General features: G+C 37.0%; 1 protein-coding gene across 1 annotated transcript in view; it reads left to right on the top strand.

The window, feature by feature from the left end:
* Positions 1-9,725, top strand: part of antxr1a (ANTXR cell adhesion molecule 1a) — a 39,423-nt gene extending 29,698 nt beyond the window's left edge. Inside the window, exons 20-21 of the mRNA XM_079466867.1 lie at positions 1,105-1,185; positions 7,841-9,725. Coding sequence (XP_079322993.1) covers positions 1,105-1,185; positions 7,841-8,257 — 498 coding nt within the window. The 3' untranslated portion in view covers positions 8,258-9,725. The remainder of the gene's footprint in view (positions 1-1,104; positions 1,186-7,840) is intronic.
* Positions 9,726-14,260: the final 4,535 nt, after the last annotated feature.

Raw genomic sequence — 14,260 nt, 5'->3', positions numbered from 1 at the left:
TCATGTTCAGAAAAACTTTCCGAAACCTATACGAATGCTGGGGGAGTGTATCGAAAGCTCTGAAAGTTTTCAAGCCAAAACTGTGCATTGTTTATTTACCTCCATTATCTTTAGGAAATTTACCTCAAGTATAAATTTAGATTCGGAGAAAGTGCGAAATGTGTGAAAACTGTACAATATCCACACATTTTTTGAGAATAACAGTTAGATTGGGGCTGAGTAGCAAACTAAATAACATTGGAATGCTGTTGCATGTCACTGCAGGGCAGATAGTGAACCATTTGTTTACTCTAAACTGAGGCTTTGAGTTTTAGCCATTTTGCGTGATAATTTAGGATAATGTGCCTCAGAGATTACAGTCTGGGTGTTAAATGTAGGAAACAGGAAATGCCTCTGTCTCCAAAAGAGAGATTGACCTGTTTACCATTGGGATGGTTCCTGGTGTGAGGAACAAGCTTACTTGTTTACTAGCATAACTTTGAAATGTACCAATCAGAATTTGATGAAACAGCAATGAACACTGAATTTATTGTTTGGTTAGTTTATAATAAATCCCAGGATTTTAGGGAATAGGGAAAATGTTCCTCACCTAGCGCTAAGGGGCTTTGCGGTGCTTTTAACTTTATTTTATAACTTAATACTTTAAAGGGATAGTTCACCATAAAATGAAAATTCTGTCATGAATTACCAACTCTCTAGTTGTTCCCAAACATGCAAAAATGTCTTTGTTTGGTTGAACGAATGCTCGTAACCAAACAGTTCTTGGACCCCATTGACCACCAGAGTAGGAAAAACTACTTTGCTGGTCAAAAGTGCCCCAGAACTGTTTGCTGTCTTACATTCTTCAAAATATCTTATTTTGGTTTAAGTTTTTTTCCTACTATGGTTGTCAATGGGGTCCGAGAACTGTTTGCTTTAAACAATTCTTCCAAATATCTTTCTCTGTTTTCATCAGACCTCGAGGGTGTGCAAATGACGACAGACTATCCCTTTAACATAGTATATGCTTTTTAAATACTGTAAAACTATACATACAGTATATGTAAAATATTACATAGAAAATGAATTTTCCTAGCTTAATTGATTAATTTGTGTGATGCACAGGGTAAACTGGATGCATTATGGGTACTGCTGAAAAAAGGCTATGACAGAGTATCCATTATGCGACCACAACCAGGAGATAAGGTAAGAAAAAATAGTACTCATATTTTACTTTAACACTATTGAACAAAAACTTCAAAATGTCACAAACACATGATCTGGACTTGGATGAAATGAATGAAAACATAGAGCTGATGCAGCATAGGGACACATCAAATATTTCCTTTATTACCAAACACGTTAAGCCTCTGAAACATATGTTAAAGCTGTGTGTAATAGTAGCCGAATTCTCTTTGAAGTTGTATTAATTTTCTATTCTGTTTCAGATAAACATGTCTTACCCAGCACAAGCTCAGTAACTTATAAAGATGCTTATAAAGGATTTTGATCTAATGCTTTGTGAATGTGATCCATTTTTTTCAGTCCAACAATCTGCCAAATCACTTATATACAGTAAGCTGGAGTGATAAAAAGGAAATGAAAAGATGAACACACAGCACCATTTATCTGCTTTAAGGGAAATAGAAACCAGCATCGCGCTGATTAGTTGGTAGAGACAAAGAACGGCTAAATCTTTGCCATTAAAAGTAGAGATGGTGGACTAATGTTGTGAACTGGTTTGTTAGTGTAAGTTAAAGTTATGACCCGAAATCTCTTTACTTACAGAATTAACAGCTCTTAGGAATGGAAAAGCATTGGTGAATGTAATGAATATCAGAAATGCATGAGGCTTTAGACACAGGGCACGCACATAGACTCTGTTTTCTCCCAACAGTACATATTTGCTCTCTGCTTCTTTCAAACATTCCACTATCCTCAGTTGAACTTATTGCATGCTGAGTCTCATGGACAAAGCAAAAAATAGAGGAAATGTATATCATACATGAAAAGAAATGCAAAGCTCTGTAGGGTGGACTTATATACTCAAAGGTTAATGGCAGTTTGCATCCACTGAGGACAAAAGCTCAGCTCATCTTAGGACAGGAAGTATTTCAAAGCACCATCAGAATGTGACTTATTTCAGGCCAGTATTCTTTATTCGGCTATGTAAATTCTTCAAGCTACACAAGCTCAGTTTCACACAAAGTAAATGTTGCATTCAAGCATTTTATTTTTTTTATTTTTACAATCAAGTATTAAGATTAAGTATTATTATACCGTTGCATATTTGAGAATTATGCATCTTATTTTAAATCATGTGACACAACCGGCTCTTTGAACCTGTTGATTTGGTCCTTTGATGGTCAATAGGTTTAGCAGACTATGGCAGCTTTATAAAGTTTGTTTTATTGTGCTATTACAGTTATTGGAAAAAGGTGGGTAAGCGGTTGTGTAAAAAGTCCATACACTTTGTTAAAAATGAACATATATTTTAATAACAGATATCTAACGTCATTGTTATTTTTATAACCCATAGAGGCTGCTTAATTTTAAAATGTCACTATAGGTCATTATAAGCTGCTTGAACAATGCACTGTGTCTGTGTTTTTCTTTGTATGTGCAAAGCCTTCAACAATATATAAAAACACAGATATATATTTTAAGCTGCACCTTATTGTTTTTTATGTCATAGCCATGTCCAATTTCCTTTTTCGGTTAGTGATGCTACACATTCTCACCTCCGCTTCGTCACATATTGACGTCAGTCAGCGTCACTTTTTAACGCACAGGGTACCCCTTTGGCGTTATTTTTCGACATATAGGGAACACAGATTCTACCGTTGCTCAGATAACGTATATCGTATATAATCGGGTTTGATTTAAGTTTAACGGTTTAATTGCGGTGACCGAGCGTCAATATGTGACGAGTCGGGAGTGAGAACGGGTTGATATTTTACCACGGATTCTGTCACAGGTTTAGCACATTTAATTTAATGCCAAAGTATTAATTATCATATATAATAATTAATACTAATATGCATAAAAACAAACTTTGAGGCTAAGAGAATTGATAAAACATTATATTGTGACATTGTTTCCGACATCGGTTTCATCTGGAAAGTCTCTGTACTCTGGAAAGAAATGTTCAAATTTGTTACAAAAGTTACATCTTGATTGTAAAATGTGATGCAAGTTGTTCATATTGTTTTCCAAACTTGCGCTGAGTTTAGCTTAAGCGATAATTTTATTTTCCATAGAATCTACTTAATTTAATCAAAGTAAAAAGCACCATTTGGACTCAACGGAACATGTACTGTAGAGGGTGTTGTCATGTTTTATTACTAACATACTGCAAAACTCAACACCCACACCCTGATGTTTTCTGAGGAGCTTAGTAGCTCTTTATTGCATTTCCTGCTGCTGTTTAGAGAATCAAAGTGTGAGTCACATTTTGCTTTAACTTTAGCCCACTCCTTATATGAGGTGAAATTCACAAATTTCATCAATGTTACAGACAAATCCATTTTCCCATTTACCTGTGCATCCCCACGCATCTGTTGTTGGATGGAGGTCTTTGCTTAGTAATGTCTTGGAGGACTACCACACCAAATCAGATTGCTCAAACACACAAGCACATTCAAGTAGCTAAAATCTCAAGTAGCTCCAGGGCACCACACAGATTTTATTAAAGAATTTGGTGGGTTCTTATCAGAACTAGTTCTGGCTGCAGACAGAGTCCTTGTTGTTGGTGACTTTAACATTCATGTAGATAATGATACAGATGCTTAGGAATGGCTTTTAAAGACACTCTTAACTCCATGGGCGTTAGTCAACATGTGTCAGGACCTACTCACCTTCGTAATCATACTTTAGATTTAATATTGTCTTACGGTATAAACGTGGACGACGTAAAAATCCTTCAGCAGAGCGAAGACATCTCAGATCATTATCTGGTATCATGCTTGCTTCAATACCCAATGGTGGCAAATCAAACTCCAAGTTACAAATATTGTAGAACATAATTTGCCTGAATTGTCTCAAATCTCTAGCATGAGTAATAAAGTTGAAGATCTTGACTTTACCATTGAAAATATTAATGCCACCTTCTCGGAAACGCTAGACATAGTTGCTCCTCTGCACTTAAAGAAGATTAAAAATGACAGACCGACACCGTGGAATAACGAACTCACTCGGGCTCTAAAGAAAGCGTCACGAAAAATGGATCGCAACTTTAAGAAAACTAAATTAGAGGTATTTCGTACTGCTTGGAAGGATAGTATAAAAAAATACAGGAAAGCCCTAAAAACGTCTAGATCTGCCTACCTTTCATCACTAATAGAAGAAAACCAGCATAACCCTAGGTTTTTATTTGATACAGTGGCTAAATTAACCAAAAATAAATCGTCAATGACTTCTGATTCTGTATACCAGCATAGCAGTGATGATTTTATGAACTATTTCACAAATAAAATCCAAGATATTAGAGAAAAAAATTATAACTATGCAACCAGAAGTGATTCGCGCTGAACAAACGACTAACTACAGCGCCTCTAAGGAGAAATTACGTTTGTTTTCTACTATAGATCACGATGAACTCTCTATAATCATCTAAATCAACTTCATGCATGTTAGACCCTATACCTACAAATCTACTGAAAGAGATGCTCCCAGAAATTATAGATCCTCTATTTAGCATTATTAACTCATCTCTGACATTAGGACATGTGCCTAAAGCATATAAGGTGGCTCTTATAAGGCCCCTTGTCAAAAAACCCCATCTGGACCCTGGCGAACTAGTTAACTACAGACCTATTTCGAATCCACCTTTCTTATCTAAAGTTCTGTAAAAAGTAGTCTCAACTCAAATATGCTCCTTCCTCCAAAAGAATGAGATTAATGAAGATTTCCAGTCTGGATTTAGAGCACATCACAGTACAGAGACTGCTCTGATTAGAGTTACACATTATCTGTTTATGGCGTCCGACCGAGGTTGTATCTCCTTATTGGTGCTGCTAGATCTTAGTGCTGCATTCGACACCATTGACCACAGCATGCTCCTACATAGACTCGAAAATGATGTCGGTATTAAGGAAATAGCTTTGAAATGGCTTAGATCGTATTTATGCGACCGTTTTCAATATGTAGCAATAAACAATGAGGTATCACGCAAATCGTAAGTCCAGTATAATGTACCACAGGGCTCAGTTTTAGGGCCTATGCTCTTCGCATTATACATGCTACCTCTAGGAGATATAATAAAGTGACACGGAGTAAGCTTTCACTGTTTTGCTGATGATACGCAACTTTATATTTCCTCGAAGCCTCATGAAACACAGCAATTCCATCGAATAGTGGAATGCATAGCCGATATAAAAAAGTGGATGAGTAGCAATTTTTTATTACTGAACTCGGACAAAACTTCCATAAAACCCTCATCTTCAGCTAAGAATCTTGGCTTTATATTCGAAAGTACTCTGTCATTTGAGAACCAGGTCGCCAACTCCTGTCAAATTGCGTTTTTCCATTTTAAAAATATATCTAAACTACGTCATATGCTGTCACCATCAGATGCAGAGAAGCTTATACATGCCTTTATGACATCAAGACTAGATTACTGTAATGCACTATTAGGTGGTTGCCCTGCAGGCCTATTACAAAAACTCCAACTGGTCCAAAATGCGGCAGCTCGAGTTCTTACACGTACAAAAAAGTATGAGCATATTAGCCCGGTTCTGTCAACCTTGCACTGGTTACCTATAAAGCATCGCATAAACTTTAAAATCTTGCTTATTACCTATAAAGCCTTGCATGGTTTAGCTCCTCACTACTTGAGAGAACTTCTAACGTATTATAGTCCATCACGTGCACTACGCTCTCAGGTGTCAGGTCAGTTGGTAATACCTAGAATTTCAAAATCAAGTGCAGGCGGCAGATCCTTTTCCTATTTAGCGCCTAAACTTTGGAACAGTCTTCCCTGCACTGTCCGGGAGGCAGACACACTCTGTCAGTTTAAATCTAGACTAAAGATGCATCTTTTTAATCTTGCATACACTACACTATCGTAATATATATATTTCAAAGATCTAGGCTGCACTAGTAACATCAACCGGAACCAGGGACACTTCCAATAACAACTGATGCATTTGTTGCATCAAAGAGTGCAGAACAGTACTCTACTCTCAGCCAGTCTTGTCTCATTGTTCCAAGGTTACTAGAGCGGGCAGGATGCAGTCCAAGATTACCGGAGCGGGCAGGGCGCAATCCATTCCCAGACCTGACAAATGCTGGACGAAGGACGTGGCGACTCTACAAAACTTCAGTCGCTATTAGATTATTAATGATAATTTTAAATCTAACTTTTTTTATTTTGCCTTGTTGTGCAAGCACTGTCGAGCTTGTGGAGAGGCAGCAGTTTTTGCCAGAGGGGAACTGGAATCCCCTGGTTAGGCCTGGTTTCCCTCTGAGGGTTTTTTTTCTCCTCCAATGGAGCTTTGGGTTCCTCGCCACCGTTTGCCTGGCCGGGGGGGCTGCTAGAATTTGATAGTCTTATTTTATTAACACTGCATATATGAATTTATTGTGTGTCTGATATTTGACCTGTGTTTTGACTTCCATAACCTTTTATGTTTTACTTATAGTCAATGTTTTCTTGTACAGCTGCTTTGTAACAATGAAAATTGTAAAAAGCGCTATATAAATAAAGCTGACTTGACTTGACTTAAAAAGAGAGCAGAGTCATCAAACCTAAACCCAGAGACATTCTGTAAAATATAATTTTCAACAGAATTCGGCCGATTTTCCCCATTAGATGTATATTTGACTTCCTGGATTGATGCTCTCACGAGAGTAGGTCAAGATCATGGAGCAGTCGCTTGCCATCTGGGGGGTTGTTCACTAACAATCTCGTAAAACTGAAGAAGCACCCAAAGGTGGTTAACTGTAGACAAGAAACACGAGACAACAGAGCACCAACATACAGAGAATTACAATAGTCAAGCCTTCATGTACAAATGCATGTATTGCTATTTCGAACATCTTAAAGGACAAGAATGGCTTTATTTTGCAGAGAAGCCTGAAACAAACAAGATTTTACAACTGAATATATCTGCTTACCAAAATTGTGGTTATTGTCGAGCCAAACACCCAGGTTTCTAACACAGGAGGTAGTGTACGGTGATAGAGATGAAGTCATAGGTCATAGTCACTTTGATCATTGGGTCCAAACAAGATTAATTATAATCTATATAAAAATATATAAAAATATATAAAAAAATACATTGACCAATATTAATTATAATTTTTTGATATTCTTTAGTATAGTTGCCTACATGTGATCTTTTTGGTGCATGAGCTTTAACAATGTGTGTGACTGTGTTGTGACGGAGTTCTTTATTAGTTTTAGGAAATCAGGAATGAGAGCTTCATAATAAAGTGTTTCTGGTAAACAACCAACAAAAAGCTTTTCCTGTATATCATTAAAACATGTCTGGCTTTTATAGCTTCCTACAGCTACAGGAGACAGAACTTCATAGACCACACCAACACCTCCCACCTGTCTCCAGTGACCATACTGTACACAGAGTGTGTGGTATTGCGAGTTTGTCTGGTTATTTATTAACATCATGACCAGACATTTTAACATTCTGACCTACAATACTGAAATCAAATATGTTACAAAGACTCTTTTTTGTGCTACTTTCGTGTTGGTTTTTATTTGATCTCGGAGGTAATTTTCCGATATGAAATGACAAATTCCATGCGTGGATGCTTAGCTTTGTTGGCTCAGCCAAAATAGACTTTAAAAAGTGTCCATCTCCATTTGAAATGTTAAAATAGTCTCTCTCAATCTCTCTCTCAGGGCCGCTGTATGAACTTCACTCGGATCAGGTCCAGTTCTCCTCACTATCCAAACTACAACGACCATTCTTCACCCATCTACACTTCCCCACAAAACTTCAACCCACCTCCTCCTAAGAGTCAACTTCCACCACCTCCATGCAGTCCACCAGCGACCCTGCCCTCCAGTTTTCCTCCCCTACCTTCCACCCCGCCTCCTCATGTCATTACTCCACCCCCTCCCATTACCCCACCTCCATCCTATTCTCCGCCCTCCATTTGGCCTTCGCCTTCTTCCACTCTCTTCTTTTCTCCGCCCACGTCTCCACCCTCACTTCCACCATCACCTACTTCATCCCTGCCTCCTCCTCCTCTTCAGGCCCCACCTCCATGTAGAGCTCCGCCTCCAGACCGCCCACCTCCACGGCCTTGTCAGTAATTTGGAGTGGACTTCTTTGAGGATCTGAAGTTGGGGATGCGAGATAAACAGGAAATATAAATGTTCCACATCCTTCTCTTCGTCGAAAACGCAGCATGATTCCACCGCTGTGTGGCCTAATGCCATAAAACCCACTTGTGGCATCAAGGGCATCATGTAACGGAATACAAGCCACCACCCAACTCTAAAACTGCAGGGTGCAAAATCTGAATCACATATCTACTAAGCTACTACTTGTTTCTCAGTCGGCATCATTTGCTTGTTTGGGAACCAAAGTGAGCTTAAAGGGCAGACGTTGTATTAATGGATCCATGGATGTTTCGCAACTGCATGCACATGAGGCCATCTCATATGGAGAATTAAATGATACAGGACAGATGTATCGAAATAAACACCTTTCATGATGTTTTCACGGACAATCAAGGACATGTGTGCGCATTTTTGACCTTCGAGAGTTGAAGTACATCTGACTTGTCTGAATGAATCCTTAAATAACTTCAAAACTAAACAGTGTATCAAAATCATTCTTTCTTTTGCAAATAACCGTATCTGTTGTAACAAAAATGAATGCCCCTTGTTTGCTTTCAAGGGAATTTAAATCAATTGTTTAGGGAAAACCTGTGTCTTGCCATTGAAAGTATAAAAGGCTGTTGGTCATTCAGGTAATCTTTTAATTTGTGCAATAGTGACACCATTTTTAGTGGCATATTTCTAGATTAAATAAAATGCTATGTGAGATCAGCTATACTAGAATAATCATGGGGCACGACTTGAAACATCAGGAGAAAATGTACCTGAAATGTACTTACGCCTTACTTTGCACATCCCACATTTCGTAATGGTGTAAGGGTGGATTTATACAATTATTTGAGACTATTATACTTTTACATGTGCTGTATGTACAAATCTATGTATCCTTTTGTATAGTTTTTCTTTGATATGTGTTTTTCTTGATCTGTTGCCGTTTTATTTTCGTGGCATGATTGCGTTTTTAATCATGTAAAAGCAAGAAAAAATGCGTTTCCCAGGAATTCCCAAGAATAGTTTTATCGCCTCTGCATATCATCCCTAAATGACTATCCCTAAACTATCTACAGCAGAAAATTACAAGTAGCTTTGTGTGTTAGACATTTTTAATCCATGTGATATATGTGTTTGTTTTTGTCCACGTGTTGTATTATTGTCATAATATATCACATCAGCAGCACCCACAGTCCTTTGCTTATACAAATCTCTTGTCATTTCCCATTGTGTTCAATCTAAATTATTGCAGTCCCACGCAGTGCTGTTTATATGACTCTTCAGCCCTGTTTTGATTATGGTTTTATGGGCGTTTAAATCAGAGTACTCGTATAACATTTCAAAGGAATCATGAAAATTGACCGTTCTTTGAATTACTCTGACAACAACATTGTTTACTTTCTTGTGATTGTTTTTTTTGTTGTTTTGTAATAAAAGTTAAACTGGTCTTCCTCTTTGCATGTGTTTTTGATGGCTGTGCAGTAAAACGAGTGGCTTGACAGTAAATCTGTGTACATACATCTATACACAAAGAATCTGACATGATGTATCATTTGTATGCTTACTTATGTGGATGAATTTTTTTTATTCCATAGCAAACTGTGAAATCGTTGTTTGTAAGAAGCAGGAAAGTGAACAATTCCTTTCTCAACTATTAATGCTATACTTTACAAATAAAGCAATATTGTTTTTTAGTTTCTTATCGGAATAATGTGCTTTTTAGTTCGACCCAGTTATTCTGTGACTTTAAAATAAATTAATTTTAGAAATAGTTTATTCACATGATTCCAACAAGTACGTAAGTTAACACTATAGTCTTTACTAGTAGTATTTATTTGATTTACAGTTATATTGGCCTTAAGTGTAAAACATAAAACAACAGCGATCCAATTATTACAATAAAATATTATTTACACAAAGCCTAAAACTATTTGCCAGCCATGGCCTTTGTTATACATTTTAATACTTTTTAAATTATAACAACATTATGAACAACATTCTATGGGATTAACTACATTTTGTAGTGACATTTTGACAGAAATATACAAGGAATTACACCATTTCTTGAGAATGGCCAGGACATAAGAAGATATAGATTGAGTACACTGACAGACCTTGTTCATTTCATTGTTCACACTTCAGTTCATTTAATTCCCTTTGGTCCAGGTGTAATTTAGTACAGACAGTCTCTCAGTCAACATTCAAACAGAGAGTCCGCGTCTCATGAGACAGAGACCATAAACAGGTCATGCCTTCACACGTGTCCGATTTCAAAGGAAGTTTCATTCACAGTGTCATAAGCACCACCCCAGCAAGTATTGACATGAGATGTTTCAAGTTCGGCCAAAGATAAGCAAATCAAAGTGTGCTGGAGAAATATATGGGATTAGTATGCATGACCTCTTCTCCAGCGGTGCAGTGGCACCCATGAGACCCGTGTAGCCTGTTTTCTGTTAGGATCTATTAAGATTTAAAGTGATGTTTTGTCCAGCTGGTATTAGTTCAACAGTTCTGTCTCACTCTCTCTCTGTTTCACCCTGATACTATTCTTTCAAATCGGGAAACTCAAACATTTAAGAAAGAAAGATTTGAGGCTTACCTTAAACCTATTTCTACATGGCCACACCCCATTTGTTTACACTACGAGGTCAGGATTAACTTTCTTAAAAATTGCTCGCTTTTTGAAAAACATTTTCAAGAAAGGTAGTAAAATTAAAGGGGAAATAATAAAAAAACATCACCAGATAATCAAGGTATATGTTCAAACAGTTATGTTCAAAATAATAGCTGATCAGTCAGTTTTTGGTAGAAAAGATATTTCTATTTTGCAAATATTTTATTAGTAGGTGTAGTAGAGTGATAGAAAACCAACAGTCATGACATGCATGCTGCTAATTCTGTGTAATTGAATCATTAATTGAAAAGGCTGTGTTCAAAATAATAGCAGCTTGGAGTTCAATTGGAGAGGTAAATCATTCTGTGAAGAAACCTGGTGTCAAACAAGTGGCCCTTACTTAAGGACGAAGGCAGCAAATGTTGTACTGTGCATTTCTCTCTGAAAATCTGGGTAAAATAGGTTGAAAATGATAGGCTGTTCAGCTTAAATGATATCAAATGCTTTAAAATGGCAACCAAAACAAGAAAGACGTAGAAAAAATGGAAAACTACCATTGGAATGGATCGAAGAATAGCCAGAATGGCAAAGACTCACCCAATGATCAGCTCCAGAGTGATCACAGAAAGTGGCTGGCCTAAAGAGAAATTGGGCAATATTTTGTGGACTGATGAAAGCTAGATTCTAGTTCTTTTTGGGTCTAGGCGGTCGCAGATGGTTTGTCAGACGAGCCCCAAACACTGAATTCAAGCCACAGTACACTGTAAAGACAGTGAAGCATGGTGGCTCAAGCATAATGATGTACGGATGTTTCTCATACTATGGTGTTGGGCCTATTTATCAGTACATAAAAATACTTAAAGAGGTCACGTTGCCTTATGACGAAGAGTTTCGACAAGAGCCCAAACACACCAGTAAGCGAACAGCATCTTGGTTCCAGATCAACAAGATTAACGTCATGAAGTGTCCAGACCTTAATCCAATAAAAACTTGTGGGGTGACATCAAAAACGCTGTTTCTGAGGCAAAACCAAGAAATGCAGAGGAATTGTGGTCTGTAGTGCAAATGTCCTGCGCTGGAAGACCTGTTCACAGGTGCCAGAAGTTGGTCGACTCCATGCAACACAGATGTGAAGCAGTTCTCAGAAACCGTGGCTATAATAAAACTAAATATTAGTTCAGTGATTTACAAGAACGCTAAATCTTCAAGTATTTTTCATTTTATACAGTAAATGTTTGACTTTGTGAAGAAAAATGCAGAAACTGCTATTTTCTGACCAGCCTAACATTCTATTTTCTTCACTTTCTGTAGAGTGATTTAAACTAATTTGATACTTTTCTCTTCATGTTTTTGATTTAGAATAGAATGTGCAGTGTTCCCAATGCATTTGTGTATTGAAATAAAAGTTATTATAAGGATTTTGATAAACACAACTGTATATATACAATATACTTAATATAATTATAACATCTCAATGCATATTCTGACTAATCATAACAACTACAAAAAAAATATTTATAACTATTTATCTATTTGTATGTTTATTACCAGTATAACACAATGAATTTCATCATTTACTGAAACTGGCGTGCCATAATTACATGTTTAGTTTCTATACATGTCTAACCCATGAGTTCATAAACTGCTCCGCTACACAATCTATGATGTAATATTGTACCGTTTAAAATAGTTGGGAATTTAATAAATGAAACACAGTGAAGACAGACATGGAAGCGGGAGTGGAGGGAAATATAGATACAGTAAGTCAGTGTTTCTCAAACTTTTTCTGCCATTCCCCACTTTTTGAGGTAGGGAAGGGGTCCGAGCCCCACCTGTCCCCGATAGCCAAAAACAAAAGGGTAATAAACTTTAGGTCCACTGTCTGTCTTGGTTTTCTCTGCTGGTGCAGATAAATGTAAGGCTTACATTTAAATGTCATTGTTTTGTTTTGAGTGTATGGTCAATAATAAAGTAATAGGCAAAAAAATGACAAAATGTCCACCCATTCGTCGCGCCCCACTTGTCATGTCTCTATTCCCCACTAGTGGGGCCCGCCCCACACTTTGAGAAACACTGCAGTAAGTTGATCATGTACAGTACACATGGGAATATATTGCATTATATAATGAACAACTGCACTGAGTAATCATGGAAGGAATTAGATTTGCATGAAAGGACACAACATGTGGATGAGCTGGAAGGGATGCATGCCAAAATGAATTGAACATTACATAATTGCATTCCATTCTCAACAGAGGCAACCAAAAACTATTGTATGAACTGTTTATGTTAAAACAGTCTGATCTGCACCTTGAATATAATTAAAACCTAGCACTTAGTTTAATACAAATGTGCTTTTGATAAATGTATCCAATGTCTTACCCAAACAAGAGTCATTTATAGACCCATATCAAATCTTCCATATCGGTCTACAAAAAATGACCTACACGAACAATTTCAGTCATAGCACGGAAGATTTACTATATTTAAAATTACATATTAACTAGCATCAGACCAAGTCTGCATTTCACTCCTAGTTTTACTTGATCTTAGTGCCGCTTTTGATACTATAAAAGATCATGCCATATTATCGGTATTCAGGATCGTGCCATGGTTCAGATCATATTTATCTGACCAATATCAGATTGAATGTTTGTTCATTCAAATGGGGAATCATCAAATCAAATGGCAGCGAACTATGGATTACCTCAAGGATCGGTTTTAGGTCCCTTGCTATTCTCTATATACTGTACATGCTGTCCGCTAGATAGCATTATTAGAAAACATGGAATTAGCTTTCAGAGCTATGCAGATGATACTCAGTTAGACATATAATCTAGACCGGACGAAACCTCAAAATTAACAAAACTTCAAGAGTGCGTTCAGGACATAAATATCGGATGACTAATAATTTTCTTCTGATAAATTCTGATAAGAACGAGATATTACTTATCAGACCAAATACCTGTTAAACAGATTATCACAGAATACAACTTGCAAATAGAAGGATGCTCTGTTACCTCAGCAAATATTAAAGACCTTGACATTAGATTGGACAGCAACCTTTCTTTTGAAAACAACATCTCAAATGTCACAAAACAGCCTTCTTCCTTCTTAGAAACATTGCCAAACTGCAGAATATTCTGTGTATTTCTGATGCAGAAAAACTAGTTCATGAATGTATGACTTCAAGACTTGATTATGGTAATGCACTACTGTGTCCTGCCTCATCATTAAATAAATTACAGCTAGTTCAAAATGCAGCTACTAGAGTTCTTACAAGGTCTGTTAGCCTTCATGATACTATTCAAAGGTCAGACTCACTCTCCCAATTTAAATCTAGATTAAAAACTTTTTCACACTTTTTA

Source organism: Barbatula barbatula (assembly GCF_947034865.1).
Source record: "Barbatula barbatula genome assembly, chromosome: 11".
Lineage (NCBI taxonomy): Eukaryota > Metazoa > Chordata > Actinopteri > Cypriniformes > Nemacheilidae > Barbatula > Barbatula barbatula.
Note: the sequence above shows the minus strand (reverse complement) of the source record. Positions and strands in the feature narration are given on the sequence as shown.